The 25033-nt window shown below is 47.4% G+C and overlaps 3 protein-coding genes across 7 annotated transcripts in view; 1 reads left to right on the plus strand and 2 right to left on the minus strand.

Annotated features, from left to right (window-relative positions):
* Positions 1 to 2925, plus strand: part of SLC4A5 (solute carrier family 4 member 5) — an 84830-nt gene extending 81905 nt beyond the window's left edge. The window contains exon 26 of the mRNA XM_083453765.1: positions 34 to 2925. Coding sequence (XP_083309891.1) covers positions 34 to 199 — 166 coding nt within the window. The 3' untranslated portion in view covers positions 200 to 2925. The remainder of the gene's footprint in view (positions 1 to 33) is intronic.
* On the minus strand, positions 2837 to 10656 carry MTHFD2 (methylenetetrahydrofolate dehydrogenase (NADP+ dependent) 2, methenyltetrahydrofolate cyclohydrolase). Its single transcript, XM_083454147.1, is given in 9 exon segments — positions 2837 to 3653; positions 5134 to 5259; positions 5624 to 5716; positions 6384 to 6491; positions 6573 to 6725; positions 6876 to 6998; positions 8523 to 8707; positions 10383 to 10567; positions 10570 to 10656. Coding segments are annotated over 9 exon segments (1185 nt in total). The 5' UTR covers positions 10642 to 10656; the 3' UTR covers positions 2837 to 3513.
* On the minus strand, positions 8617 to 21593 carry BOLA3 (bolA family member 3). Of its 5 annotated transcripts, none has more exons than XM_083454417.1 (5): positions 21451 to 21578; positions 20571 to 20697; positions 18570 to 18658; positions 16863 to 16976; positions 8617 to 8707 (listed from the first exon to the last, which is right to left on the minus strand). In XM_083454417.1, the coding sequence occupies exons 1-4, from the start codon at positions 21490 to 21492 to the stop codon at positions 16905 to 16907; spliced, it is 330 nt and encodes a 109-aa protein (XP_083310543.1). In that variant the 5' UTR covers positions 21493 to 21578; the 3' UTR covers positions 8617 to 8707; positions 16863 to 16904. The 5 variants fall into 5 exon arrangements, with proteins under 5 accessions (XP_083310543.1, XP_083310542.1, XP_083310541.1 ...); XM_083454416.1 differs by lacking the exon at positions 8617 to 8707 and adding an exon at positions 15070 to 15475; XM_083454415.1 differs by lacking the exon at positions 8617 to 8707 and adding an exon at positions 15070 to 16596.
* Between the last annotated feature and the right edge of the window lie 3440 nt (positions 21594 to 25033).

Raw genomic sequence — 25033 nt, forward strand, 5'->3', positions numbered from 1 at the left:
CAACTAACCCCCCCTTTTCTGCTTTTCTTCCAGTATCACACTTCACCTGAAGATTTCCTGCCCGTCTTCTCCTGCATTTAATTACTCTCGAAATCCCATCTGTGCTGTGCCCCAGGTGAAGATAGAGATGGAGTCAGATTATGAAGACACTGACACAGAGAAGCACCCCCGGGACATGGGCAGCGAGACCACTCTATAGTCCCAGGAATAGGGGGGTCCTTTCTATGTAGATATATATATATATATACACACATTTAGCATCAGAAAATTAGACAGTTTGTGACATTCAATCCTGCTTGGTCACGTGCCATGATGACCCTAGATCTCCAGCTTAAGATCCATCCAAGCAACATGGAAATAGGACTTTAAAAGTCTGTGGGAACAAAGGAACTTATTAGAACTTGAGCTCCTTGGACGGAGGAACAGTATCATTTTTGGACTTGGGTGTCTTCCCTGTGGTCTGCAGCAGTTCCTTCCAATTGGACCTGCTGGTCTTTTCCTCTGAAGGCTCAGGGATTTCAGTAGGACATCTCTCAGTGGAGCCAGTAGCTTTTTTATTCACTTGGTAGCTAAGCGTATAAAACCTTCCACTCCTGTAGAAAAAGCCTCTCTCTCACTATCAACCATAGTATTGCAGAGGCAGGAGGAGCCGGATTACTGCCATCTTCAAATGACGTATCATTTATCTGAATGCTGCACATGCTTGTTGGCGAAGGCGGAGGAGCAACAGAATCCAGTTGCAGCAAAGCAGATTTGGACTTCTGATGACTCTCAACAATTTGCCCAAGGAGACACCTCCTGTGGAATTCCTTCATGAGAAATGCTAGTTGTTTGTGCATTTACCATGAAGGCCCCAAGCTGGTTCCAAGAGAATGGTCACCTTCGCCATCTGAACACGAGGAAATGTGGGTAAGCCCTTAGTGAATGAGTGTTTTCTGTTAAGAGCTGGGGGTTCCTAGCATGGCATCCCTGGCCAACCATAGTGCCATGAGATACCTCCCTCGGTGTGTGCCAATACCACTGTCCCCAAGAAATTGGAGGGTGGGCTTTAACAGCCTAACACCCCTTTTAAGGGACTCAAGTCCCCCAAGTTTGTGATCATAGAGTTGGAATGGACCAACCCCCCTGCAATGTAGGAATATGCAGCTGCTCCATACAGGGACTGAACCTGCAATCTTTGCATTATCTGCACTATTGCTCTAACCAACTGAGCTATTATTGGTCAAGAGAAGGAGCTGAGGCAAGAGCCAGTGAAAGCAAGGCAGATCTTTATTATTCTGTTGCAACAGAAGGCCCCCCCCCCACTCTGCTCAGTAGGAGGTGAGGACCCAGATAAAAGGAGCACAAGAACTTTTAAAGGCTTTAGAAATTGTCCCTTAGCCAAGGACCACCCAAACAGCATCACACACGTGTCACAGAAAAAGGTGATCTACAACAGAAATGTGAGTGTGTGGCTTGTCACCTGGCTGCCAAGCTATCTGATAGTTTGCTGATTGCTGTTGGCCTTAACTGGCTTAAAGCTCATTCCTTCTACTTGTCAGAAAAAAACATCTTGGAATCAAAAAAATTTCAGTTACCATTTCTTCCCTATTGTGCAGTTTCAAAGACTTGACATTTTCTTTGGAAAGGATACTTTACTTCTAAAGCAGGACTCTTATGTACAGAATATTCTGGCCTGCTAAATATTGCACCTGGTTTGAACCTGTGTGAACTTAATGGTGATTTCCTTGTAACTTTGTAAATATTGAAGTCAAAACAAAAGAAAAACTTGAATTTAGCATCCTATTTATCATATTATGTCAATCAAGTACCCATTAACTGTTGGACAAATTTCAACAAAACAGTGTATTATGCCTGGGCAACAACTTCTAAATAGAATTAACTTAGCCTCCCTGAAACTTGTGCCCCATCAGTCCTTTGTAGCGTGGCCAGGCTAGTGGAGGTTCGTAGGATTTGGATTCCTAAACCATTGGAAGGTGCCAAGCCAGTGAAGGCTGCAAGAACAACTTGAACTTGAACATAGCCTTGTATATTTCCCTTACTTATTTTGTACCACTACTGTGTACTGCTTAGTAGAGGTTGCTTTAACAATACTGTTATAAAGTTTTAGCAGGATTTGTAAATCAAAAGGCTGTTTGTGGAAGCCAAGTGTTTTCATGCACCTGTTCTTGTGAAATCTATTACTCCCACCATCAGCTACTTTGCACTGCAGTGCTCAGTGCCACTACACACACACACAATTTCAAAAGGAAAAGATTTTCAGCCCCAGAGCTATTACATTGCTACTATAGTAACATTTATAGTCTAATAAATTTTTGAACCTCTTCCATTTGTGTTGTGCTCATGAAAATCATGTTCACCTTCAAGAGCCAATTCAGTATTTTGCTAAGGATTCTCTTAGATTTATACCATCTAAAATGACTTGGGTGCTGTAAGTCAGGATTCCACACCATGGTGCCCCCGTAGATGCTTTAGACTACAATTCCCATGACTCATGGCCAGCATAGCTGGATGATGCTGGGCACTGTTGACCACATATCTAGAAGGCACCAGGTTGGAGAGAGAGAGAGCAATAGTGTGTTATCAGATGTAATCACATATTGGAAATGTCAAGTCTCACAAAAAAAAGGGACTCTTACCAGACTGCAAAAAAACCACATGGGTCACACGGAGATTTGGTATTCAAAAAAACCTGGGGACACAAATGCCAGGGATACTACTTCGGACCTTTGGCACACAACACATACCCTTTACCACCAAGTTACTATTCTTCTTCGGCTGCTGCACAATTAAGATCCCCCTTGTCAGTGCACACATTGGAATGCAAAGGTTTGAATGTGCTATGTGAATCGCTTTTATTCAGATGCAACCTCCAAGCTCCAGTAACAGCCCATGTAAATAGCAAGCAAGCTTGAACAGGCACAGCGAGCTTCACCCAAGTTTTTGCAGGCTAACACAACACTATATTCTCAAAATACTGTCTAGCTTTTGAGTCCATTCCATCTTCAGAAAAAATGTTTAGGAACTGAGAACTTTTGTTACAAGATCTTCGAAAGGTCATACAAATAAGGCTTTGTAGAAAATAGCAACATCTGACTCCAGAATAGCTGTGGTATAATCCTAGCAGATAACACAGTATCTCCTGGGTTCGGCAGAGGTTGGTGAATTGAAATTGCACCATGTACACACTAAGACACATTTTGTACAATGAACACACACACTTGGCCCTCAGTTACAGCTTCCTACGGGGTTTGAGAGATAGCACAATCACTCCCCTCTATCCTAACCTCAAGCTTGGTTCCCGCACATAAATGCAGACGCTTAAATGATCGGAATCATGTATCATGTTGGACCCTTTTGCCTTGGGAAAAAATTGCTTTAAAATAAATACTCCAGAGCGAGACTCTCTGATGCCCTTTCAGCCAATAAATAAATATTGCATTGTCCCTTAGGCTGTGTTTGGGAAGAGATTTGGAATGCTGCTGCTCCTGCTTGCCCCTAGGAAGTCCAGCATTAGGCACTTAGGGCTTCCAGCTCCTGAGGCCGCCACAATTTTTTTGCAGCAATGATGGTGTTCTTCATGAGCATGGCAACTGTCATGGGCCCAACCCCACCAGGGACTGGAGTGATGTAGCTGGCTTTCTGCTTCACACCTGGAGAAAAAGAGGAAAGGAGATGATGGAGCACAGAAGGAAAACAAGTGTCAAAAGCCCCAGGAGGAGGCTGCAAGCAGGACAGAGGCGAACCGAGGACAAAATTGTTGCTGTATTTCTATACTGCCCTTCACCCAAGGATCAAAGGGCAGTTTACAATAGAAAAACATAAAAATGTGTACCATAGTAACAAACAAAAACAATCCCACACAGACACACAGTTTAAAAGGCCATAGATTGTTTAATTAGCCAAAGGCCTGGGAGAAGAGGAATGCTTTCGCCTGGCACTTAAAAGATATGCAACAAAGGCATCAGGCAAGTCTCCATGGGGAGAGTATTCCACAGGCAGAGAGCCATCACAGAAGATGGGGGGTGCAGAGGGAGGCTGCCCCAAGGAAGCTAATCCTGAAATCTGGGCTGGGAAAGGCTGTGGTGACACAACAGAGTGAATGCTGGGGGGCAAGGGGACCAGGCAGGGCAAAGTAAGAGCCACAGGGGCTGCTGACAGCACTACTGCCACTTCCCCTGACCACTGGAAAGCCACCATAGACCTCTCCCAGACTCAGAGACCTCTGAGCTTTTGTCTCCATGCTAGTTGCCAAATAAAACAAAAACCAAATATCTAAAACTTAGCATTGTGAGATAACATACCCATAATTTGTATCCTTGTCCTATAAGAGGTTCAGAATCCTTATTTACCTTTACCAAATAAAAACCCTAATGAGCTACACTGTCCTTCGAAGTCTACTGCCTGCACCCCTCATATTCTCCATTCTAGATGCCTTCCATAGTTAAGAGTATTTCCATATGATCAGCCAGAGTAATTGGTAGGGGAAGTCCTGCGAGGGCAACAGTGGAAAGGGAGTCAGGCCCTTTTGCCAGAAGCCCCAAACCACACAGTGGTGTACATTCTAGGTGTTTCTCTGTCGGGCAAACTGTCTTAATACGTTAGCTGAGCTGATATTTACAGTATCAAGAGCTGCATGTGCTAAAGCTTTCAGAAATTTGAACTCCTGCCATTACTCGCTGAAACAAGGTCACACGCAAGAGTCCACTCCGTGCTGCCAAGAGCACGCACCAGATTCAAAATTCGCAGCCCACCAGCTGCTCCATCCAACACAGAAGTTGCAGGATGAAGTTACAAGGAAGAATTACAATCTTTTTTTATGTAAGATATCAAGTAACCGGATATATTCTGCATCAAGCTAGCCCACTGCCTTATAGGAGAAGCTATGCAGCTCGTTCAAAACTGCAACCCTCCCAAGGATAGCTGAGACAGCAGGAGCCTATCTGCCTAACCCAGCCTTCCCCAACCCGGTGCTCTCAAGATGTTTTGAACTACAATTCCCATCAGCCCCAGTCAGAACAAGATGGATGGGAGGCATACTCCAAAACAACTGCATGGCCTCTGGTGGCCTAAGGCAAGGCAAGATCAGTCACTGTGAGGGCTGGGGGTCCAAATACAAAGCACCCTGCTTACCTTCAAAATCCACATCTCCAACAAGTTTTGGTTTTGCAGTAACAGGGTCCCGGACTCGGTTTATGCCAACGTCAATAACCGCAGCTCCCTCTTTGATCATATCGGCTGTAATCAGATTAGGGATCCCTGCAATGCAACATTTCAGGGGTTAACATTTTAATTCATTCACTTTCATTTCGGCATGTAACATCTAAGGCAGCTACCGATCTTCATTTAATTGCGGCCACAGGCAGACGTCCACAGAACAAAGCCCAAGAGCTTGACAAAGGGTGCCTGTCATCCATCGTAACATAGGGCAGCCATTGCAAGCCAACAGCCATCTGCTTGAAGCAGCATGTGAAATTCCACAGGCAGTAGTGTCTGCATTCAGACTCCTAGCAGAAGCCTTCCTAGTTATTCTTAGCATGGCCACTACAGGAACGGCAGCTGTGTTCTTCAAGGGCTTCTGCTTTCAGGCTGTTTTTCTTAAAGAAGCCACCCAGAATCTTACCTGCAGCTGCAACCACAATGTCAGCAAGAATCGTGTGCTGCTTGAGCTGTTCCTTTGGAGTGTAGCGGTGAGAGATGGTTACTGTTGCATCCCCTGGAAAGAGGAAACGTTACAGTGAGAACAGGACACACCGGGCCTCCTGGCAGAAGCCTCCAACAGCCTTCGGAAGGGCAAGCGGCAGCTAGGAAGGGGGAATGGGGCTGCATCTCCTCTGGCAATTCGCCACGTGCTCCTACCACCCACAGAGGCTGCACTCCTCACACCCGCCTCATGAAACAGTTTGGGTTTGATTATTTTGTATACTCCCAACTAAGAGGTCCAGCAAGACCTCCCAGCGCCTCAAGAAAAAGCGCATTAAAAAACAACAACAGTTTAACGATTCGGAGTTAAAGGCTTCAGCTGAAGGGGAAATGTGTGTCAGGCACACCTTCCATATAATGCAAGGGTTATATGGGCAACATGCAGGCAAGTGGGTGGAGCGACCAGTGTGGTTCTTAACTTTGTACTGTAAAAGCCAGTTTTGCACATGCAGCCCCCACCCCTGCAACACCCCCCACCCTTTTCTATCCAGGCAAGCAAGAGGCAGTATCACAGTGGACCTGTCAGTCTGGGGCCACACAGTGACAAGAACTCGCAGCAAACATGACTTGCTGCCTCCTGCAAAGATCAGAAAAGCCTCTGTCTCTCCGGGAAAGTGGACCAAGAGGAAAAGAATCCCTGGGCAAAGCAGCTCGCACTTGAAGGCCCCCCAGACCCTCACCTCCAGGGCGCTCGTGCCGCCCATCCGTATGAAGCAGCATGGCAATGGGCATCCCCACGTTCTTTGACCGTCCAGCCACAACCACATTCTTGCCGAGGGTCGGAATCCCTGCAACACAGCACACCCAAGTCAGGCTCTGCCTTCTTTCAAGCGACTCAAGGTCGGCAGTATTTGCACACAAACACCTACCCGTTCTCTTGATGATTTCCCACACGCCCCAAGGCGTCGCTGGCAGCATGGAGTATTGGTCAAGGCACATCCGGCCCACATTCACCACATGGAAGCCATCCACGTCTTTCTCTGGGTTCACAGCATTGCAGACCTTCCTCTCATCGATATGCTCTGGGGGGGAAAGCGGGGGGGGGGGAGGTTTTAGTGCAAGGAGTCGGATGAATGTAATCCCAGGAACAGGATGAGCAGAGGGGGAAATCACTTATGGGTCTGTGTCTAGGGATGCTGGATGAAGAGCTTCTCCTAAAGCACGGCACTCACCAGGCAAAGGGAGCTGAACCAGGAGGCCATCTACATTTCTGTCATTGTTTAGCTTGCTGATTAAATCAAGCAACTCCTCTTCAGTGATGGAGGCTGGCTTCAGGATCGTTTCGCTGCTGATTCCTACAAGTACCAAAAGTGATGAAAGAGGGTCAAAAGACGATTGAAGCTGGTAAACCATACTTCATGAGTATAAGTCAAGGAATGGCTCCAGTGTAAACTTTATTCTGTTTTATTTGGGGGGCAGGAGGGGAGAAATCGAATAGAATCCTGGTCCAAAGCCATTTACAGTTTTTTTAAAAAGTCATTATGGAGGGAAAATACAGGAGAGAAGGAACACAATAGGCAAACAGAAGAACACACGAAATTAAGATATGGAATAGATCCAGATGGAAACGCAGAATGCAATCGATTTTGAAATGTTTGTTAGAAAAGTATTCTGAAGAAGCAAAAGAAATAATAGATGCAGTGAGCAACACCCCATTTTGGCTTTTCTAGTGAAAAGTGTCCTGGACTATGGGGAAGGGCTTTTAATTGTGACATTGTCCACGAGTTGGTGAAGCACAAGTGTCTTTATATATGATCCTACATCTGGACAGACAGTGAGCCTGTGCCTTTTGCCCCTGGTTAGCACTTCCCCTCCCAAAACACTTAGCAGGCTTGCAAACTATGCAAGGGAACTGCTGGAGCCAGCTAAACGAAGCTATGAATACCAGAGTTGCTTAACAGTGCAAAAATGTTGTGTACATTCTTTAGGATACATGAGGCCCACTGTCCTCATGTCAAACTACAGCAAGAGTGCAAGAGTGGATGAGGCAGTGAAGATCCAGTAACTGCAATCTGACCAGTGAAATGAAAACCTCAAGTGGCTGCTAAGCCCTGGGGTCTTTCTCCTTTTACATTTTCCACTCAAAAGTCACATCTAGAGTGAAGCCCCAAAAGCAACTGCTGCCTAGACAGAGTTCTGACAAAGCTCAGCAACCCAAAATATTGCTTTAAAGTGTTTAGATCTCTGCTGTGGCTACTAATACCACCATAGTAGCAGGAAGTACTAAAGAGGCAACACCTGCTGCATTTTTCAGCTTGAAACTTTTCAAGCCCTACTTCAATTTCCCACCTCAAGCTTTGAAACAATTACTGACACAAAATTGAAGCAGGATTATTAGAGCAGCAGCATTAGGGACGAGATGGCAGAAGCCAGAGAAACCAAAATTAAGTGGACTGTGGTGGGGGGGGGAGTGTATTGGCCAAACCCTGCTGCAGTCTGCCATACAGCTGAAAGGCACACCCGTCTGCACCCCAGCCCCTTCACTGCCCAAAATTTAGAGGAGGCCTGTAGCTCAGCAGCTGAGCACTTGCTTTGCATACAAAAAAATCCCAGGTTCAGTCTCAGGTGTGTCCAGGTAGGGCCAGGAAGGATGCCTCTTTTAAACCCTGGGAACCACTTGCAGCCAGTATTCCTGAGGTAAGGCGAGGTTACACTGCTCAAAACGAAGGGCAGCTGAGGAAGCAGCAGCTGAGACAGGCTCCAGGAGCAGAGACAAACCAAGCTGAGTTATGGGGACCGACACTCCTCTGAGACCCTTTTTCTGCCAGCAATAGTGCAATGACTAATACTGCAGAAGACGCTGGCCAGGAAAGACTTACCTACATCAGCCGCAGCCTTGGTTTTGTTCAGGACATAGGAGTGGCTGGCAGGGTTTTCACCAACTAGAACCACACTGAGATGGGGCCTTTTGTTTCCATCTGCAACCCACTGCTCCACTTCATGACGGGCTTCTTGCCTGATCTGCCGGGCCAGCTTCCTCCCAGAAATGACAACTGCTTCATTCCTGCAAGCAGAGAGTTCTTAAAGCATTTGATCCCCAAAAAGGTTAGTAGTGTCTTGTTGGAAATTCATTACTTTCCCACAGAGCAGCTTACACTTATTCCCAGGCTATCTGACCCAACACTTAAAGGTTCACAGATCTCATGGGAGACAGGAGCCTAACAAAAGGACAGGGACATGGGGGGGGGGGCACAGCCGAATGCATGCGCTCTACAGCCAACAGTTGGCAAAACGGAGCAAGAATGCTAAAAACTTCAAACGAACAATCTGCCACAAAGGCATTACATAACTTCATAGGCACTATGAAGAGTAAGAAAAGGATGAGCTCCAGAACAAGATCAGGCCTTCTCTTGCTCTAAAAAATAAGAAATGCCCAATTCTACATGCACTATCAGTGGAATGACTTCGCAGAGCCCATTTGGAAGAACATTTAAATATATTCAGGCAAAAGCATTTTACTCAAGCTACTATCTCTGTGCAAACAATGGAGGATATTTTGGTGCAGCCTCCGAAGCAAGTTTCACTTCTTGCTGCAGTGAGGCAGGAAACCCCCTTGCCGCTACTGTGAGCCATCCATGCTGGGGTTTTGGCTAGCATGCAATGGGTCTTGGTGAATCAGGTACACTGATACCCACAGGGCAAATCTGCTGGGGAAAGAGATCATCTTTCTCACACATTCCTTTTGCACTCTTCAAACTTCCAGAATCTCAAAAAGTGCCTGGGAAACTTGTTTTCCCAACACCAACCAAGTTCTCAAAGCTGTTTTCCATGAAGTGGGGAAGGTGCAACTGCGCTCTGCAGAATATTATCTTGCATGCAAGCAGACCAGGCTTCCTCAAGCGATAAGAGCACCAGGGAGAGAGAGAAATGACAGGTGCCCCTTTCCCAATTAAGGCTCCGCACTTCGCCCTTGAAAGTCTTGGGACCCGCACCCTCCACTTCAGCAGGTTTCTAGGGACAGGATCCAGTACTCCTTTTCAAGCAACGACTATTTATGGATTTATTTAATAGCCCACCTTTTTTTCTCCAAAGCGCTCAAGGCGGCGCATGTGGTTCTCCCCCTCCTGGTATAATCTCCCACAACAACCCTGCGCGGGAGGGTGGGCTGAGAGACAGTGGCTGCTAGACCCCGGGGAGCGCAGTGACCTCGGGTCTCCTGGCCCAACACAACACTCTGCACCTCCACCTCTTTGCTCCTGGATGCCCATAATACTGAAGCATTCCCGGGACCCGCCCCATCAGAGGCACGGAAGCAACCCCGGGCTGGCGGCGCGAAACTCCGCGGCGACAGCAGCAACAGCAGCAGCTCCGGGCCGAGCCATGCAAGCGGCCGGGGCGATTTCATCAGCCTGCCGCCCTCCGCGCCGCCGCCAGGGGGAGTCGCGCCACGACGCCCGCCCGCCCGCCCGGGAGGGGCTCCCTGAGGGAAGCAGCGGGGCAGAAATGGGCCGGGGGGAGAGGGGGTCGCGGGGGGGTCGCCGCCAGCCCCTCCTGCCCCCTTTCCTCTCCCAAGGCGGCGGCCGGGCGAAGCCAGGGACACGCGGGGGGGGGGCAGGGAAAGAGAGGGGAAAGCCTCGAACTAGACCCCAGTTCATTCTCCTCCTCCTCCTCCGGTAGTCTGCGCCCGGCCAGGGAGGCTCCACCGCCCAAGAGACGACCCCCCGCCCCGGCCTACCTACCTGGGCGCCGTGAGGTGCAGCAGCCGGCGAGTCCCCCTCGGGCCGGGCAGGCGCGGGCAGCAGCAAGGGGCGGCGGGGCCGGCCGAGGCGGCTCGGGCCAGGATCCGGAAGAGCGGGAGCGCGGAGGCGGTTGCCATGGCGACGGCGCTGGGCACGGCGGGCGGAGAGCGAGGGGCGAGGAAGCGGCGGCGGCGGCGCCAGAGCAAGGCCTTATAAAGGCTCCGCCCCGCCCCCTTTCCCAAGCCGGCCTCGCCGCCATTGGCCGCAAAGGGGAATGACGCGACTCGGCGAGAGGAGAGTCGCGGCTGCCCCGATTGGGCGAGGGCCGGGAATGACGCCAATGCAGGGCGGGGGGCTTCCGAGGAGCGCGGAGGGAAAGGCTGATGCAACCGGGAAGGAGGGACGGGGGGCGGGCTGAAAGGGGCCATCGAATGTCCTGATTGGTCAAGGCAGGAAAGAAGAGCGCGTTTACAGGTCCTGAAATAAATCTGAGGGAAGGGGCGGGACCGTGGCTTGTGCGGGCAGGAAACCCCGCGGGCGGCGCTTCCTTCTCTTTTCTTTTGCTCTGAAAGGGGGAAGTTTCCACCGCGGGGTCCAAGACACGGGGCGAGTTTTTATCACGGCTTTAGCAGCGAATCTTCCTGTGTGTTTAGTTCTCGGGACAAAAATAGCTAAAGCTGCCGGTATTCTAAGCTGCCTCAACAGAAGTCGAGGGTCCGGGTCAAGGAAAGGCATTTGTCGTTTAGTCGTGTCCACCTCTTCGTGACCAGAGCATACCAGGCACTCCTGTCTTCCACTGCCTCCCGCAGTTTGGTCAAACTTATGCTGGTAGCTTCGAGAACACAGTCCAACCATCTCGTCCTCTGTCGTCCCCTTCTCCTTGAGCCCTCAATCTTTCCCAGCATCAGGGTCTTCTCCAGGGAGACTTCTCTTCTCATGAGGTGGCCAAAGTCTTGGAGCCTCAGCTTCAGGATCTGTACTTCCAGTGAGCACTCAGGGCTGATTTCCTTCAGAATGGAGAGGTTTGATCTTCTTGCAGTCCATGGGACTCTCAAGAGTCTCCTCCAGCACCAGAATTCAAAAGCATCCATTCTTTGGCGATCAGCCTTCTGTATGGTCCAGCTCTCACTTCCATACATCACTACTGGGAAAACCAGAGCTTGAACTAGACGGACCTTTGTTGGCAAGGTGATGTTTCTGCTTTTTAAGATGCTGTCTAGGTTGGTCATTGCTTTTCTCCAAGAAGCAGGTGTCTTTTAATTTTGTGACTGCTGTCACCATCTGCAGTGATCATGGAGCCCTAGCAAGTAAAATCTCTCACTGCCTCCATTTCTTACGCTTCTATTTGCCAGGAGGTGATGGGACCGGTGGCCATGATTTTAGGTTTTTTGATGTTGAGCTTCAGACATTATTTTGTGCTCTTTCACCCTCATTAAAAGGTTAATTCCTCCTCACTTACTGCCATCAAGGTTGTGTCATCTGCATATCTGAGGTTGCTGATTTTTCTTCCGGCAATCTTAATTCCAGTTTGGGATTCATCCAGTCCAGCCTTTCACATGATGAATTAAATATAAGTTAAATAAGCAAGGAGACAATATACAGCCTTGTCATACTCCTTTCCCAATTTTGAACCAATCAGTTATTCCATATCCTGTTCTAACTGTAGCTTCTTGTCCCACATAGAGATTTCTCAGGAGACAGATGATGTGATCAGGCACTCCCATTTCTTTAAGAACTTGCCAGTTTGCTGTGGTCGACACAGTCAAATGCTTTTGCATAGTCAATGAAGCAGAAGTAGATGTTTTTCTGGAACTCTCTAGCTTTCTCCATAATCCAGTGCATATTTGCAATTTGGTCTCTGGTTCCTCTGCCCATTCAAAATCCAGCTTGCGCTTCTGGGAGTTCTCGGTCCATGTACTGCTTAAGCCTGCCTTATAGAATTTTAAGCATAACCTTGCTAGCATGTACTGTGTCCAATTCTGGGCACCACAATTTAGTAAGGATGTTGACGAGCCGGAACATGTGCAGAGGAGAGCAACCAATATAATCAAGGGTCTGGAAACTGTTTTAGAAAAATGGGAGGGGTTGGCTTTTGCTGCCCAATTCCCCAAGGGACTCTTGAGTCCCATAAGGATGGATGGAGGAAGGAGCTAGTGAAAGCAAGGCAGATTTTATTTTTCTATTGCAACAGGGTTCCCCACCTCCTTGCAGGGAGGCGAGAGACCCAGAACAAAGGAGTGCAAGCCCCTTTATAGACGTTGCCCAACCCATTAGCCAAAGACTATGCACTAAAAGCATCAACTATAAATCACAGAAAGAGGCAGTCTACAACAGAAATTTGATTGTGTGGATTCTCCTTTCTGCCAGGATATCTGATAAGGTTTTACTGATAGCTTTACCTGGGCAATCTGGCCATTCTTTTGAGATGGTAAATAGTTATGTTCTCATCCAGGTGCCAGGCCCACGCTATTCATACACAAAATATGCCCTTAAGACAGGATTTGAAAGTGAAAGAACTATTGGGAAAGGTTTCTCTTCTGCAGAGGAAATATTTAGCCGAGTCAGGATGGCTTTGGGGGATTGTTCTGTGTGCTAAACTAATGTGTAGTTTTCTCAGAAAATATTTCCTATATTTTGAAGGGCGAAGGATTGGTTTTCTGTGAAGTGTGTGTCTGCTATGTGTGCGCACTCTAAACTTTATAACAGTTCCAAGCCTTATGAGGAATGGTTGAAGGAGCTGAGTATGTTTAGCCTGGAAGAGAGACTGAGAAGAGATATGATAGCATCTTCAAATATCTCAATTGCTGTTGCATGGAATATAGAGCAAGCTTGTTTTCTCCTGCTCTGGAGGGTAGGACTCAAACCAATGGCTTCAAGTTACAAGAAAGGAAATTCCAACTAAACATCAGGAATGCACTTCCTTAGAAGGTGGTGGACTCTCCTTCCTTGGAGGTTTGAAGCAGAGATTGGACGGCCAGCCATCATGGATGCTTTAGATAAGACTCCTGCTTTGCAGGGGTTGGAATCCCTTCCAACTCTACAATTCTTTGATTTTATCAAAGCCTGCTAGGCAACTGTACTCAGTGTGCATATGGATGCTTAGCCTCTGACGACCTTGCTTGATGGAAGCTCTCCTTCTGCTTTTAGTCTCCCAGGCAAGCAGGGAGAAAGAAATCTCTGGAAGGCTTGGCAAACAGCCCACTATAATATGTAACACAATTCCCAGTGGCTTTTCCCACACAGTAGCTGGTGTTAAATAAGGTCAGCGACGGACATGTGAGAAATTTGTGCTGGGTTCTACTTTCTTTAGCATGAACTTCTATGCAAGCCTTCCCTAACCTGGTGATCTTCCGATGGTTTGGACTACAACTTCAATCAGGCCCAACCAGCCTGAGGGCACAAAGTTGGGGAAGGGTGCTCTATGCCACGCAGAGATTAATTCATATATTTGCTGAACATGCCTGTTTGCAAAACAAATTACCATGCTCTTAATCAGCAAAGTGTGCTAAGGTGTGATTAGAAATATATGTGCTTTGTATTTCTCAATACTCTCCACCCCCACAACACAACCACTCATTGCCTTATTCTTGCCACAAAACATACATCTCTAGTAGTGAGTCAAATACTGCCCACTAAACATGAAAAGCAGGTCTAACACCTGGTATTTTACACACTTGTTTTTGCCAGAGGGCCACTCCCAGAGGTGGGAGGTGACAGAGGAACAATCTCCTCTGCCAATAAGACCCCTGCAAGTTTCAAGCTAGCCTCAAACGTTTGTAATGCGCTGAGGAGGAGGAGGAGGAGGAGAAATAATAAGCGGCACAAGGAGGTTTACTTCAGAGTATACATGCATAGGGGACGCGGGTGGTGCTGTGGGTTAAACCACAGAGCCTAGGGCTTGCCGATCAGAAGGTCGGCGGTTCGAATCCCCACAACGGGGTGAGCTCCCATTGCTCGGTCCAAGCTCCTGCCCAGATCAAAAGCATGTCGAAGTGCAAGTAGATAAATAGGTACCGCTCCAGGGGGAAGGTAAGCAGCGTTTTCATGCGCTGCTCTGGTTCACCAGAAGCGGCTTAGTTTTGCTGGCCATATGACCTGGAAGCTGTACACTGGCTCCCTCGGCCAATAAAGCGAGATGAGCGCCGCAACCCCCGAGTCGGCCACAACTGGACCTAATGGTCAGGGGTCCCTTTACCTTTACCTTAAGCTCATCTTGCTTTCCTCCTGCTTGTACCATGAAGCAAGGACGGCTCCTCTCTCCCTCTTGTGGAGACTGGTTTTACACCAATATTTTCACTATTCTCATTACAATGAGAAGCCAGTCTGTTTGCAGGCCAGTCCCCTAAGTCCATCCATAGTTTCTCAGTTATTCAAGTGAACAGGGACATTAACATCTTTCTGGTGCAAAACAAAGACATTTCTCTTCTCCCAAGCATTTGAATGTTAAGGTCATTACGGCTCCTGCAGGCATTCTTTTATGGTGACCAAGTTTATCCATCGTTTCATTTGTTGATTAAATATTAGGGGATTATATTAGTGGATTTTCGTGCGTTAATTGCCAATTTTAAATACTCTTATTTTTATAGTGTTTGTAAGTTGCTTTAAGACTTGTGGAAAGCAGTCAAGAAAATGAATTAATAATTGACTAGAACTCTGGTGAAACAGCTCCAAAACAAGACTTCAGCGATACAGTGAGGTTATGTTTTATTTGAAGAAACACTCTCATTTCTGTGATAAAGGTTGTAGCACAAGCTATGTTTTAGGATCACAGTGGGTGTTTTATAGTGCCAACAGACGATAAGTTGATACGATTCTCTCTATTAACATGAGTAAAAGACAGACAAAAGTGTGTTTAGGCACAGATGTATGATCTGCTCCATCACGTTCCACAGCCATTTTGTAACATTAATCACTTAGCAGGTGGTATCCAATGCTCACATTCCATACTGTGTTCTGCCTGGCTAAGTGCTCAGAACTGTTGAGTATGAATGGCAAGTGACCACAATCAATAGCAGCTCTTAGGGGCTTCCATCTTCCTTCTCCTCTGCACCTCATTCTGCTTCCCTTTCAACACAGGCAGTTGTTGGCAAGCTCTGTATGTGGAAAAAGGGGATTCAGTCCCCCGGCTGCAGTGAGTGCTGGACTGTTTATGTAATGAAAACATGCATATATCTTCCCTTCAGTTCTTGATTCTAGTGAGATTTACAGAGAACTAAACACACAGGAAGATACCCTATTAAAGTGGTAATTTAAAAAAACTTGCCTTGTGTTGAGGACACCACAGTGGTTCAAACAATGGTGAAAGTGCTGTAGTATCTGCCAGTTTGAGTCTCATCTGTGTGATGAGCAGTATGGCATTACAGGGGTACCCTGTCACTATGCATGGCTTGGTTCCTGGCACACAAGGTTAATGTGAAGACATCCTAATGCTGCCGTGTAATTGGTGGATGCCAGCAACGTTGCTATGGTTGCTGAGGTTTATCTAATACTGTTGCTGCATTCTCTGTGGCTTGAAGTGATGCTGTTGCCCTTTCAACATTGCTGCAGGGCATGCAAAGGATCCTATACCAATATTACAGTGGGCTGCATCGCAATGGTACTGGCGGTTCCCAGAGACCACAGTGTGATATATGGCTAATTGTAGTTGCAGTCCAACAAGTCCCTTTTGTATTCCAGTGCAGCCCACTATACAATACTATTAGAGTACAGAGCGCTTTGCAGTTAGACTGGAAGAAAACTTAAGTAGCATTTTTATTTTAGATATTCAGAATTCAACACTGCTGCTCATGCTAAAATGGCAAATGACTCTTCACCAAAGATCACGCCTCATTTAACATTTCAAGAAACTAACTGCAGTAACATTCCTAGAAAGGTCATGACAGGCAGCCCTGCTCATCACAGCTAATAAAACAATGTTGCTAGGATCATTTAACCCTAGAAAACTGCGCTGTTTGTAACATCTGGTTTAAAGCAAGCTTATTACAAGGAAGGCACTCTGTGTACAAGGCATCTGCATTCTTCTTTCAGTAATCTCTCTAAAGTTGTTGTTCTGAAATTCCTTTTCAGCTCCTCAGTTGCCATAAACCCCAGAAACAAGTGCAGCACATTTCATCTATAATTTTCCCTTGAACTTTGGCATACTTTTGCATAAAGAGGGGTGGATATCAAGGAGTACTTCTTCCTGTCTACAATATTCTTCATTCTTTCTCTACAGCTGTTGGCAAAAGAGACTCACATGATACTCTGACACGAGTCTTCTTGGGTAAAAGAGGTTAATCAATGCAATTAAGAGAGCTGACCTCTGCATCTGAAATAAATACTGCTTTTGAAACGAGCCTTAGGTACCCTTATTTTACAGCACATCAGCACAGTGATTTTATTTGTAGTTTGTAGATCAGAGGGAGATGGAGAAGCATGGGAGGGTGGAAATAAAGGCATCTGGCTGTATCATGTGCTAGCAGCATTCTCTCAGAGCCTCACCAGTTTCTGGAATATGAAAATCTTGCACGTTGTCAGCCACTCCTAGCTTCCATGCTTGGGAACAGAAGTAAATATCCGTAGTCCATGCATTGCTTTAATTTCATCACTTAAAGCCTGGAGGAAGAAAGCATTGCAAGCAGCTACACAAAAAGTGGGGTGAAACAACCTCAAAGAGCAGAAGGCAACACCCAAGCATGGTTCAAGACACCCCCTCAAGCACAGACAGAATTCAAAGTAGCAACTTCTATTTGATCCAATGTATTTTGCTTTCAAAGTGGGGAAAGGTGCTTCTGGCCATCTGCTTGTGGAATTTTAAAACCCAACTAGGTAAAAAATGAAGCTATTTGTGTCCAGGTATGGATGCTGTTTACTGCAATGCACTGAGCAGCAGGTGAATTGTTACCGACCTTCAGAGTATTCCATCTCTGTTGTTGTTTTTATTATTTATTGTAACTGTTGGTCAGTTTATCTTGTCCAAGGCAACCCAAAACAACTTACGGGGTCTTCGCTGCGAGATCACATTCATCCGGTGCTATACCAGCTGCACTGGCTCCCAGTGGAGTACAGGATCAGGTTTAAGGTGCTGGTTTTAACCTTCAAAGCCCTATACGGCCTAGGACCCTCGTACCTGCGGGACCGCCTCTCCTGGTATGCCCCACAGAGGAACTTACGGTCTTCAAATAAAAACATCTTGAAGGTCCCAGGCCTCAGAGAGGTTAGGCTGGCCTCAACTAGAGCCAGGGCTTTTTCAGCTGCGGCTCCAACCTGGTGGAATGCTCTGTCACAAGAGACTAGGGCCCTGCGGGACTTGACATCTTTCCGCAGGGCCTGCAAGACAGAGCTGTTCCACCAGGCCTTTGGTCAGGGTCCAGCCTGACTCCCTCCTTTGGCAATCTTTACAAAACTTTAGTTATGGTTGCCATCAATTTTCAATTTGTTCTTAATTAATTTTTTATAATGTTTTATAATGTTGCACTATTTTAGTGTTGTTAGCCGCCCTGAGCCCGGCTTCGGCTGGGGAGGGCGGGATACAAATAAAAATTATTATTATTATTATTATTATTATTATTATTAGCATGCTCTAAACATCTGGCCATCACGGGACGCGGGTGGCGCTGTGGGTTAAAGCCTCAGCACCTAGGGCTTGCCGATCGAAAGGTCGGCGGTTCGAATCCCCGCGGCGGGGTGCGCTCCCGTTGCTCGGTCCCAGCGTCTGCCAACCTAGCAGTTCGAAAGCACTCTCGGGTGCAAGTAGATAAATAGGGACCGCTTACTAGCGGGAAGGTAAACGGCGTTTCCGTGTGCGGCTCTGGCTTGCCAGAGCAGCGATGTCACGCTGGCCACGTGACCCGGAAGTGTCTCCGGACAGCGCTGGCCCCCGGCCTCTTTGAGTGAGATGGGTGCACAACCCTAGAGTCTGTCAAGACTGGCCCGTATGGGCAGGGGTACCTTTACCTAAACATCTGGCCATACAAAAATTTATTCTACTGCTTGTATTAGCTCATCCCAACTACGGTCAAAGACTTGAACAATTAAGTTAATTCAAAGAAAATGAAATAGGGAACAGTCTGGGGAAGCTTGAACAGAAAAGAGCAGATTATCCTGCAAAATGCTTGAAACTCAAGATCCAAACCATCCATGAAACTGAAAATGTAATATAATTTCCCACACAGAGATAGACAACCCAGAATATGTTAACCTGCTTACCTGATTGACCATTTGGTGTTGCTGTACCATTCTCTTTTCCTTAAACTCTTCAGACTCTATATGGATTTCATACATTGCTCCACAGCCACCTTGACAAAATGGATTTGATTTTACCATATTTTCAGCTATTTTATTTTAACAATCCCCTATGCTCTTTTAACTTGATATCACTTTTAAATAGGGGCTTTTGGAGGGGGGTGTCACACAATCAACCAGGGAAAGAAATCTACATGGTAACAGAAACCACATGACAATTTATAATAACTAACTCTACAATATATCATTTGTGCCTTTCTGTCATGTATGATCTAGTGGATATTGCTACATTGCAGGGGTTGAACTAGATGATCCTTCGGATCCCTTCCAACTTTACAGTTCTATAAGCCTATGATGATGGATGGTTGAGGGCAAACAAGTTGTTTATTCAATGACAAAGATCATGATGGTGGCAGAGCCTAGGTTGGGAGGCTTGTCGGTTTTGGCGTTATGCACAAGGTTACACTTCCATCAGAAGAAAAAGAAGAAGACAAAGAAGAAGACAAAGAGGAAGAAGAAGAAGAAGAAGAAGAAGAAGAGTTTGGACTTGATATCCTGCCTTTCACTCCCCTTAAGGAGTCTCAAAGCGGCTAACAATCTCCTTTCCCTTCCTCCCCTACAACAAACACTGTGAGGTGAGTGAGGCTGAGAGACTTCAGAGAAGTGTGATTAGCCCAAGGTCACCCAGCAGCTGCATGTGGAGGAGCGGGGAAGCGAACCTGGTTCACCAGATTATAAGTCCACCACTCCTAACCACTACACCATGCTGGCTCTCCAGCTCTTCAGAACACAGTGGGGTTCTCTTTGGTGCTACTTTCCTGTTAAGTTTCTCAGCTAGTGATAACAGAAGGTGCTGCTCGCCATGTTTGGGAGCTATGGAATGTCACAGTGCAATATCACTTTTATTCTGGTCTAATATGCTCCAGGGCCCAATTCAACATCCTGGCAACTACCTTCATAGTGCAGGTCCTCTATACTTTCAGAATCCTCCCATATGTTCTACCCCACTCTCAAGAGAAGCAATGCTGTGTGCCCCAGATTTCACACTAGTGCGATTTGTGGGAACACAAAGTCAACCCTTCTCTGTGGTGTTGCCTGAACCTTGGAATATACTTCAGCAAGGAGCATATCTAGGCCACTTTGCTCTTCCTGTTTTAATACATGGCCCAACCTGGCTTATAAAATTTATTTCATTCTAACATTTAACTTTATTTTTAAGTTTTAGGATTCATTCAATTTCATTATTGATTATAATTTTGCGGAAGTGATTTTTATTTTGTGTTCTATGCTATACTTTGGCAGCCAAGACATGGTATAAAGTATTAAATAATGAAATGAAATGTTCATGACTGCAGAGGATACCAAATGAAAACTGCATTGTATTCTGCATGAGCTAAGAGGAAGGCACGTTTGGCAAATCCTCACCGTGATCAACTCTTGCCCAGAAACCTGTGTCCTCACTGTGGAAAGATTTGCAGCTCCAGAACTGGCCTCCACAGTCACTTACGGACACACTGTTAAGACCATATTCATGGAAAACAATCTTATTTGGCTACGAGTGATCACCAAAGAACAACAACAACAACATGGGAAACCTAAGGCAACCAACTGCCTGTTAGTTGGACTTAGAATTTACAAGATTTGGGGGGAAATTCATCTAGCCTTTTCATTTCTCTCTACATGTTGATTCTCTAAGAGTACTGCCACTGCATTTTTCAATATACAGTACCTTTATTAAAGGCATCCAAGAGCAAAATGAGAAAAACAGTATTTCTCATTAGGCTAATGTAAACCCACAAGGTAGACTAAGGGGCACACAATGCCAACTCTTAATCTTAACCCAAAATTACAATTAACCACAAAGCAATTCCTTTCTCCAAATCTTATCTACAGAAATGATTCCGATCACAGGAAAGCCTGCAGAATGGCAACTGTTCAGACAGAGCCTGAGGCTTTGCTAATTACCTGATATATCTACTACTTTGATAGCAGCAGCCTGAGGGAACTTTTCTTTAAGCACTTGTGCCACCCTGATTTCTCCCTCCGTCTGTGAAGCAAAGGTTCGCACTATATTGCGCAGAAGAAAATGGATCTGATGAGAAATGGAAAGAGTTTGTGTTAGTTGGGATATCACCAGAATAAAGCCAACTATAATCATGGCAAAGGATGCAAACGTCCCTATGGGAACATGGGCAGCTGCCACCACCTGAGTCACACTGCACCTGGCTCTGTATTGCCCGCACTGACTGGCAGTGGTTCTCCACTGCCTAGAAATGCTGGGGACTAAACCTGGGACCTTCTGCATGCTAAGGGCTGCATGCTCCACCACTGACAACCCCCTAAATCACAATGGCACACGCAATAAAATAAAATGCCTGGCTCTCGCTCTCCCACAAGTTATTCTGCACTGGGATCCCTACCATAGCTGTCAACTTTCCCCTTTTCTTGCGAGGAATCCTTTTCAGAATAATGTAATTTCCCTTTAAAAAGGTGGGAAGTTGACAGCTATGATCCCTACCGAGAATAAACCAGAAACTCGACGCAGAATAAACCAGAAACTCGGGGGGCGGGGAAGGGGGGACCCATGCGCAGCGTCAGGCCGCAGGCTCCCCGAGCGCCTCGCCTCGTTGCCCGGGGGGCGGGAAGGCAAAGGAGGCGCTCTCCTCGTCCTTGGGGCGACGGCGCTGCTCCAGAGCCGAGGGCGCCGGGGGCCCCACGCCGCGGGGGCTGCGCCGGGGGCAGAGGAGCGGGCTTGGGCGGCGCTTCCCGGGGCCTCCCCGCTCCAGGGCCTCCGGCCAAGAGCGCCGCCAAGGAGGCCGCAGCTCTCCGCCCACAGATCACCGACCTTCCCCCGACAGGCGGCCATCCTCGCTACGGCTGCAGCCATCGCGCCGTTGCGTCAGAGGGGAGCGCGCCTTGGAGGCGCTGGAAGATGACGTTTCGCGCGCGCGCCGTGCAGCCGGGTTGCTCCTCTCGGCTCTTCTCAAGAGCACAGAGTTAGGAAACGTGCAGAGTCGCAATGCCGCCCCTTCTTCCGGCTCTCCCAAGAGCATAGAGTTAAGAGGGGAAAGCTCGGAGCAGCAGGTTCTCTCCCCTCCGCCGAAGGAGAGGCCATCACCTTCCAGGCGGTCCTACTGGCTCTGCCGCTGGTGCCACGTGGCACCTCCACCTTGGAGGGCGGCAACACCTACACTTTGGAACTCCCCGCCTCTTGACATCAGGCAGATGCCTTCACAGGGTGCTTTCCAGAGCCTGCTAAAAAAACATTTTTGTTTAGACAAGCCTACCCAGATGCTTAGGGACGCGGGTGGTGCTGTGCCTAGGACTTGCCGATCGCATGGTTGGCGGTTCGAATCCCCGCGGCGGGGTGAGCTCCCGTCTTTCGGTCCCAGCTCCTGCCCACCTAGCAGTTCGAAAGCACCCCTAAGGGCAAGTAGATAAATAGGTACCGCTTACTAGCGGGAAGGTAAACTGCGTTCCGTGTGCTGCGCTGGCTCGCCAGAGCAGCTTCGTCACGCTGGCCACGTGACCCGGAAGTGTCTCCGGACAGCACTGGCCCCCAGCCTCTTAAGTGAGATGGGCACACAACCCTAGAGTCGGACACGACTGGCCCATACGGGCAGGGGTACCTTTACCTTTACCTTACCTTACCCAGATGCTTGGGACACGCTGTGGGTTAAACCACAGAGCCTAGGACTTGCCGATCAGAAGGTCGGCGGTTCGAATCCCCGCGACGGGGTGAGCTCCCGTTGCTCAGTCCCTGCTCCTGCCAACCTAGCAGTGTGAAAGCACGTCAAAGTGCAAGTAGATAAATAGGTACCGCTCCAGTGGGAAGGTAAACGGCATTTCTGTGTGCTGCTCTGGTTCGCCAGAAGTGGTTCAGTCGTGCTGGCCACATGACCCGGAAGCTGAACGCTGGCTCCCTCGGCCAATAAAGCGAGATGAGCGCCGCAACCCCAGAGTCGGCCACGACTGGACCTAATGGTCCTTTGACCCTTTTTACCCAGATGCTTGGAAAGTTGGTGCGAGTTTTAATGTTTTCAGTCTACAGTTGTTTTAAACTTTTTAAAGTCTTAAATTATGGTTATTCTTCTTTCTTATTGATATTTTTTCTTGTATCTTTTTAGTAAACTGCTTTAACCATTAAAAAACAAACAAACCAGCATATACATTTTGTGAAATAAACAAACGAACTGTGGTTGCTGCAACACTAAAAGATCCATTTCTTGCAAGTACGGAATGAAATCCTGGGAGAGCTGTTGTGCCCTAAGAGCACAAGCCCACAGCACTCTGCATGCATTAGGTAGGTTGTGTCCGTATATGTGCGAAGTCTCCAAATTTTCCTATTTCATTTAGGGAACCGGCATCCTGGCTCATTGAGGCAACAGGAGAATGCTAGCTTTGCTTTTAAGGCTTCCTTGATCCTCATTTGTTAGGCCACAGCACCCTCTTGTGTCTTTGTGCAGTCCCTGCGCCCTCCTATGATTTCCCCCCTGCACCAACTTCAAAACAAGACCTCGGGGTCAAGGTGGTGAAGATGCCACCCAAGTGCATGGCAGCAACTGTGAAAAAAGTGCATCCCATCCTGAGGATCGCAAAACTTTAATCAAAAGATCTACAATGAGCCAAGAAAGACTGAGTAACCTAGCAATACTGTCCATGGAGAGAGCTTTCAATGTAGATTTCAAGACTGTTATTGAAAAAGTTGCCCAAATTTAAACCAAGCAATTATAAATACATTTAAGTATACTATCATTAAATGCATCTTATTTTAATTACATCAGTATTTTCTTAAAATACAATGCATATGCTTGGGGGTAAGAAGGGGTTCAATACTGGACCAGTGGAAGGGACTCAGGAAGTGCTAACGGTCCACAGGTTGGGGATGCAATGCTTGCCTTGTCCTGGGCATTGGCAATCCACGCTATGCCCCAGAGAGTCACTCTCCAAGCCCAAGGCAGAGGGAGATTGCTGGGGTAGCCCTAATCATCACCTGACTGAGAAAGAGGAAGGCAGTTTGTGTGTATGTGACACAGAGGAAAACAGGCATTGGACTTTGCATCACAGGCATACTTAGGCTCCCTAGCACCCTGGGCAAGGAGCCGTATCAGCACCCACCCCCAGTCCCTTATGCTCCTCCACCAAGGTGGCCAGAGGAGACTGCACTCCTCAGCCAGCCGGCCAGCCAGCCAGCCAGAGGAGCAGCTCAGAGAGCCTCCTAAGCCAGAGTGCAGGAGCATGATTTTTGCACCCCCTGGGTAGAGGCGGGTGTAGGGCCGCACAACTGGGGGGGGGGGGGGGCACCGCAGGGTGTCACAATGAAGACTCGGTGGACATGCCCAGGAAAACTAAGTGTGTCCAATGCTCTTTTAGACCTCCGTAATAGGGACGCGGGTGGCGCTGTGGGTAAAAGCCTCAGCGTCTAGGGCTTGCCGATCGAAAGGTCGGCGGTTCGAATCCCCGCGGCGGGGTGCGCTCCCGTCGTTCGGTCCCAGCGCCTGCCAACCTAGCAGTTCGAAAGCACCTCCGGGTGCAAGTAGATAAATAGGGACCGCTTACCAGCGGGAAGGTAAACGGCGTTCCGTGTGCTGCGCTGGCTCGCCAGAGCAGCGTTGTCACGCTGGCCATGTGACCCGGAAGTGTCTGCGGACAGCACTGGCTCCCGGCCTATAGAGTGAGATGGGCGCACAACCCTAGAGTCTGTCAAGACTGGCCCGTACGGGCAGGGGTACCTTTACCTTTAATAGGAAACTAGCCAAATGAGTTGAGCAAGCAGTCCAGCCACATTATTCTGTGTATCAGGAAGGGTGAAGGACAGGCATCCCACATGCCCATTGTTGTCCATGAAGGAGGACCACGCAGTTGAGTGAGTGTCAGCATGGCCAGGGCAGGATTCTGTCCTCTGAGGCCCAGGGCATGAGGGGCATAAGGCAAATGGCAATTCAGCCTGATGACTTCCATTACTACTTCAATACCATTTAAATGTAATGTGAGAAGAAATCTTAAGCTTGGATGATGGAGAGGGAAAAAACACACAGAATTTGAGTGCAAAAAATAAATATAAAATTTATTAAAACACCCACAATAGTTTAAAGATATCGGGAATAATACATTTCACAAACCAGTTGGTTGTGTAACATAATAAAATACAAATTAAAAAAAAGAAGGGTCCATATTTGCAATTTTTAGGCATCCTAAAAATAAATTTTCAGAGACACTGAAGGGAGAAGTGTGAAAGGAAAAAAAATACAGACAAGAGGGGGAAATTATACAAAATAAAATTATCAGCATAAATTTACCATACTAAGGATATCTACAGTTTAATACACAAGTCCTATTGCCTTGAGACATTGTAAAATCTACCATTTGTCAACCAACCCCAGATAAACTTCATTTCAAGTAGCCACAGTCACAAATCAACAAAGAAA

Source organism: Podarcis tiliguerta (genome assembly GCF_965153285.1).
Source record: "Podarcis tiliguerta genome assembly, chromosome: 8".
NCBI lineage: Eukaryota > Metazoa > Chordata > Lepidosauria > Squamata > Lacertidae > Podarcis > Podarcis tiliguerta.

Coding starts and splice junctions, on each gene's coding strand:
- BOLA3 (XM_083454417.1), bottom strand. CDS start 21,492: ATGGCTGCAGCCGTAGCGAGGATGGCCGCCTGTCGGGGGAAG. Junction 20,698..21,450: donor TGGCCGCCTGTCGGGGGAAG/GTCGGTGATCTG, acceptor ATTTCTCATCAG/ATCCATTTTCTTCTGCGCAA. Junction 16,977..18,569: donor AACACCAAATGGTCAATCAG/GTAAGCAGGTTA, acceptor TTCTTCCTCCAG/GCTTTAAGTGATGAAATTAA.